This window comes from Penaeus chinensis, chromosome 19 (genome assembly GCF_019202785.1).
Source record: "Penaeus chinensis breed Huanghai No. 1 chromosome 19, ASM1920278v2, whole genome shotgun sequence".
Classification (NCBI taxonomy): Eukaryota; Metazoa; Arthropoda; class Malacostraca; order Decapoda; family Penaeidae; genus Penaeus; species Penaeus chinensis.
In genome coordinates this window covers 633,886-639,333 of record NC_061837.1, presented here as the reverse complement: position 1 = coordinate 639,333, position 5,448 = coordinate 633,886, and the positions used below count along the sequence as shown (strand labels likewise).

At 26.7% G+C, this 5,448-nt stretch overlaps 1 protein-coding gene across 1 annotated transcript; it reads left to right on the top strand.

Moving 5' to 3' along the window:
• The first annotated feature begins 494 nt into the window (after window positions 1-494).
• Window positions 495-4,746, top strand: LOC125035208 (DNA ligase 1-like). Its single transcript, XM_047627450.1, is given in 15 exon segments — window positions 495-531; window positions 1,079-1,182; window positions 1,762-1,840; window positions 1,843-1,859; window positions 1,981-2,109; window positions 2,226-2,365; window positions 2,570-2,771; window positions 2,930-3,136; window positions 3,250-3,466; window positions 3,565-3,671; window positions 3,842-3,970; window positions 4,056-4,144; window positions 4,278-4,386; window positions 4,491-4,583; window positions 4,696-4,746. Coding segments are annotated over 15 exon segments (1,710 nt in total).
• Window positions 4,747-5,448: the final 702 nt, after the last annotated feature.

Sequence of the window (5,448 nt, the reverse complement as noted above, 5' to 3'; positions counted from 1 at the left end):
AATATAGTATTGAAACTAAATAAATATCATAATAAAGTTAATATTTTGATTTCATATTTGGATAAAATATAAAACATGAAACGAAACAATGATTGTGTATGAAAAGGAAAAGGAGACCGAAGATATCCAGATAATGATAATAACCACCTGCCCAAAAAATACTCCAAGCTGGAACTTGGGCTAGATTATGACCTTCTAAGGACAAGTATTCATCCCATTAACGATGCCCTCTGGAAGCAGGTGAAGGAGTAAGAATCCTTTGTATAATGAATTATGTAATATTACCGTACATGAACACCTTTATTGGTTATATTTAAGAGGTTATAATTACATATTTACAATTTCAGGACACCTTATATGGGCTCTAGTCACACTATGAAATTTGATTGAAAAAAACAAACGGTCCGTTTTGAAGATTATTGAGACATTGGCAAATTCTTTTCAGATCTTTATTTTCTTGTCTCCAGAATGAATTTATTAAGTTGTGTCTACCTATGTCCTCAATAAAAATAGCAAACCTGCCTTCGAAAGGTATGATGACGTTTTGTAATATATAAAAAAATAATAAAATTATTTGATCTATTCATTGATAGAATTATATATAAATATATATATATATATATAATATATAAATATATAAGTAAATATATATATATATCCAACAGTATATTCTTTATTCTTCGGCACCGAGCTGGGTATAGGAATAAATATTCAAATGCGAGCAATTGCCCAAGCATATTTCAATGACATAGTATTGAGAAGATTAAACGAGATAGAAAACAGAAAGGTGATCTCGGTAATGGTTGCTAGACAATGCCATTCGACTGAAAGAATTCACAAATATGCCAAATTTGACAGTATAAGATCTCTTTGACCACTGACAAGAAATGCATCTCTAGCTGGCAATGAGTAGGTTATATAATTTATATATCTATTAAAAAACTAAAATATAACATCATGTTATATACATACATACATATATATATATATATTATATATATATATATAATATATATATATATATATATACTTATATATTAAATATTGAAGCAAGATAATATCTATATCCCTCATACAGGCTCACCGGGTAAAAAGATTGACAAGATAAAGATATATATAATGCCTGTCGAGCTTCCGAATCCCGTTATCTTTTCCGATCTCTCATGGAAAACTTCGCATAGGGTTTGGCCGAGAAGTCGGGGTCGTCTCAGGTGGGTTTATGGTTTAATCAAAGTCAACATTACCAAATTTGTAAATATATTATTATAAATCTAAGACTTAATATTATAACCTTTTTTAAATCATTAAATAATTTTTTTTCAGCCATAAGCCCAAGCTATCTACCTACACCTCAGGTCAAAAAATATCCACCGAAAAATTATTAATGCGGGCAAAACAATAGTTTTCCAAACAGTTAAAAAAACAATTTGAAAAGTACGGACCATACTAAGCACGATCTACAAGTAAGAATAGTGATCAATGATTAATTATAGTAAAAAAAATGTAACACTTTTAAAAGTGTCATTGTTGGTATAATGGTACAGTATTTTGAATAATAATATATTTCAAGTAACTATATATTTAAATAGCCATATTAAAATATATATATATAATCCAACAAGTAAATTCTTTTTTCTAGGCACCGAGCTGGGTATAGGGGAAAATATTCTTATGCGAGCAATTGCCAAGCTTCAAACATAGTATTGAAGAAAGATTAAACAAGAATAGAAAACAGAAAGGTGATCTCGTATTGGGTGCTAGAACAATGCCATTCGACTAAAGAATCACAAATATGCCAATTTGACAGTAAAAGAACTCTTTGACCAGCGGAAAGAAATTGCATCCTAGCTGGCAATGATGTAGGTTATATAAATTTTATATATTTTAAAACTAATATAACATCATTTATATACATACATACATATATATATATATATATATATAATATTGAAGCAAGATATATTCTATATCCTCATACAGGCTCACGGTAAAAAGATTGACAAGATAAAGGATATATATATTGCCTGTCGAGCTTCCGAATCCCGTTATCTTGTCCGATCTCTCAATGGAAAACTTCGCATTGGTTTGGCCGAGAAGTCGGTTCTGCAGGTGGGTTTATGGTTTAATCAAAGTCAACATTACCAAATATTGTATATTATATTATTTATAAAGTCTTAGACATTAATATTATAACCTTTTTTATAATATTAAATATTTTTTTTCAGGCCATAGCCCAAGCTAACTACCTTACACCTCCAGGTCAAAAATATCCACCGAATATTATTAATGCGGGCAAAACAATAGGTTCAAAACAGTTAAAAAAACAATTTGAAAAGTACGGTACAATACTAAGCACGATCTACAAGTAAGAATTGTGATCAATGTTTAATTATATAAAAAAAAATGTTAGCACTTTTAAAAGTGTCATTGGTTGTTATATGGTACAATGTTTTAATATATAATATTTTTCAAGTTACTATATATTAAATATCCATATTTAATATATATATATATATATATATATATATATTATATATATATATATATATATATTATATCTTATTTTCAGTGAATTCCCTTCATATGATAAGATCATACCAATCCTTTTAACCGAGGGGATTGAGGAACTCCCCAAATACTGCTCCCTTACCCCTGGAATTCCATTGAAATCGATGTTAGCTCATCCTACTACTGGAATTTCTGAAGTCTTGAAGCGTTTTGAGAATGTCAAGTTTACTTGTGAATTCAAGTATGATGGGGAGAGAGCACAGGTATATATATGTTTACTTCTAATAAATTAGAGTTTGTTTTAGATAACCACCTTTTTTAAATTAAATTTATATCTATTCATTTATATTATATATGTATATATATATATATATATATATATATATATATATATATATATATATATATATATATATTACAGATCCATTTAAAGGATGATGGTACAATCAATATATATAGTAGGAATCAAGAAAATAACACAACCAAATATCCCGATGTTATTTCCATCTTGAGAAATGTATTGGGAAAAGATGTTAAATCATGTATCATTGACGCGGAGGTTGTGGCTTGGGATAAAGAAAACCAGCAAATCTTACCCTTCCAAGTCCTAAGTACCAGAAAGAGAAAGGTAATATATACATTTAACTTTACAATTATATATACATATATAGAAATCCCATAAAATATTACAAATATAAAACTCGAATATAATCTAAAAAAATATGTTTTTTTACTTATCAGGGTGTTAATGAAAAGGATCTCAAAGTACACATATGTATATTTCCCTTTGATTTGCTTTATCTGAATGGCGAATCACTGGTCAAGAAGTCATTCGAGATACGTCGTACTCTATTACGAAATAATTTTAAAGAGAAAGAAGGGAGATTTATCTTTGCAAAGAATATGGACTCCACTAATACAGAAGATATTGAAGAATTTATGGAGGAATCCCTTAAAGGTGAATCTACTTTATTCCATTCGCATGGGAAAACATGATATTATAAATCAACATATTATCAAAATCACTATTGCTAATATATAAATGTGAATTTTCAGAAAAATGTGAGGGTCTCATGATCAAATCTCTGGATGTGAATGCTATTTACGATATAGGAAAACGATCACACAAATGGTTAAAATTGAAGAAGGACTACCTTAATAGAGTATGTCTCATGTTTTTTTTTCATATATATATAAACTTGTTAGTTCTTGTATATTACATCGATTGTCATTTAATCATGAATATATATATATATATATATATATATATATATATATATATATATATATATATATATATATATATATATAAATTAACTGGTAACAATTCCAGATGGGGGATACAATTGATGTTGTGGTCATTGGAGGCTATTTAGGCCAAGGCAAGCGCACTGGGCAATATGGAAAGTTTCTTGTAGCTTGCTATGATGAAACTAAAGACAAATTCCAGTCTTTGTGCAAGGTATGTTGTTTTTTCTTAATAGCCTCAATATTAATATACAAATGAGTATGAAATTCATATTTGAAATATCAATTTTACATTTCAGATTGGTACGGGTTTTACAGAACAAAATTTACAAGAATGTTCTACCCTTTTCCAACAATACATTGTAGAAAAACCAATGACTAATTATAGGTTTGTATTTAGGTTATTATATAGACCGTATCATTTATATTTTTTAATGAATAATTTTTACTGTGGTATGAATTGAACAAGTATATATTTCTTTTAAAAAATTGATATGAATATATTCTTCATTATATTCTAGTTATGAAAATGGTACTGGTCCTGATCACTGGTTTAAGCCTGTGAAAGTTTGGGAGATTAAGTGTGCAGATCTTTCCCTTTCACCTATATGCAAAGCTGTAGTAGGACTGGTATGTTTTAACGAATATTAAAATTACTTAATAGAGATATTGTTATATTTTAGAAAAAAAACAAATATTATTTCTAATGGTGATATTTAATTTTATACTTATAGGTTGATCCAGAAAAGGGCATTTCTTTGAGATTTCCAAGATTTGTAAGAATTCGTGATGATAAAAATCCTAAAGAAATCACAAATGCAGTACAGGTAAAGAAAAATGAAAACATAGCCAAAAATATAATATATATATATATAAATTATTATTGCAATATAATCATAAATATTATTCTTTCAATTTTAATATTTCTCTTTTTTTCAGATTGCAGACCTCTACAATAACCAATACCAGATGAAAAATAATAAGAAATAAAAATAGATAATATAATATTAATGGAATATCCAGTATATGACTGGAATATCCAATATATGAATATATGACTCTATGGTCCTAAGGGTTCATATTATGAAAAGTAAATAGATATTATAAAGATTTGAGAAACGTATTTTTAATATAATTGACATGAATATAATAAAGATTTAAAAACATATATTTAATATAAATGACACGAATATAATAAAAGATTTAAAATCATATATTTAATATAAATGACACTAAAATATTTAAAAACATATATTTAATATAAATGACACGAATATAATAAAAGATTTAAAATCATATATTTAATATAAATGACACGAATATAATAAAGATTTAAAAACATATATTTGTAATGTAAATGAAATGAATATAATAAAGATTTAAGAAATATGCTTGTAATATAAATTACATGAACATAATAAAGATTTAAGAAATATATTTGTAATGTAGGTTGGGGATGAATTCACTGATATTGTAAATATAGAAACTAATCATTTGTATGATTAATATAAATATTATTATATTTCCATATAACTATAATAGATATAGATATATATATATATATTATATGACAAGCAAATCAAAGACAAGTTCTATAGCAATGAGGGGGTGAACCTTTTTCATTATCTGTCGATCAGTATATATCGGTTATTGAATAACTGTATAATTACCAAGAGGTAAAGATATAAAATT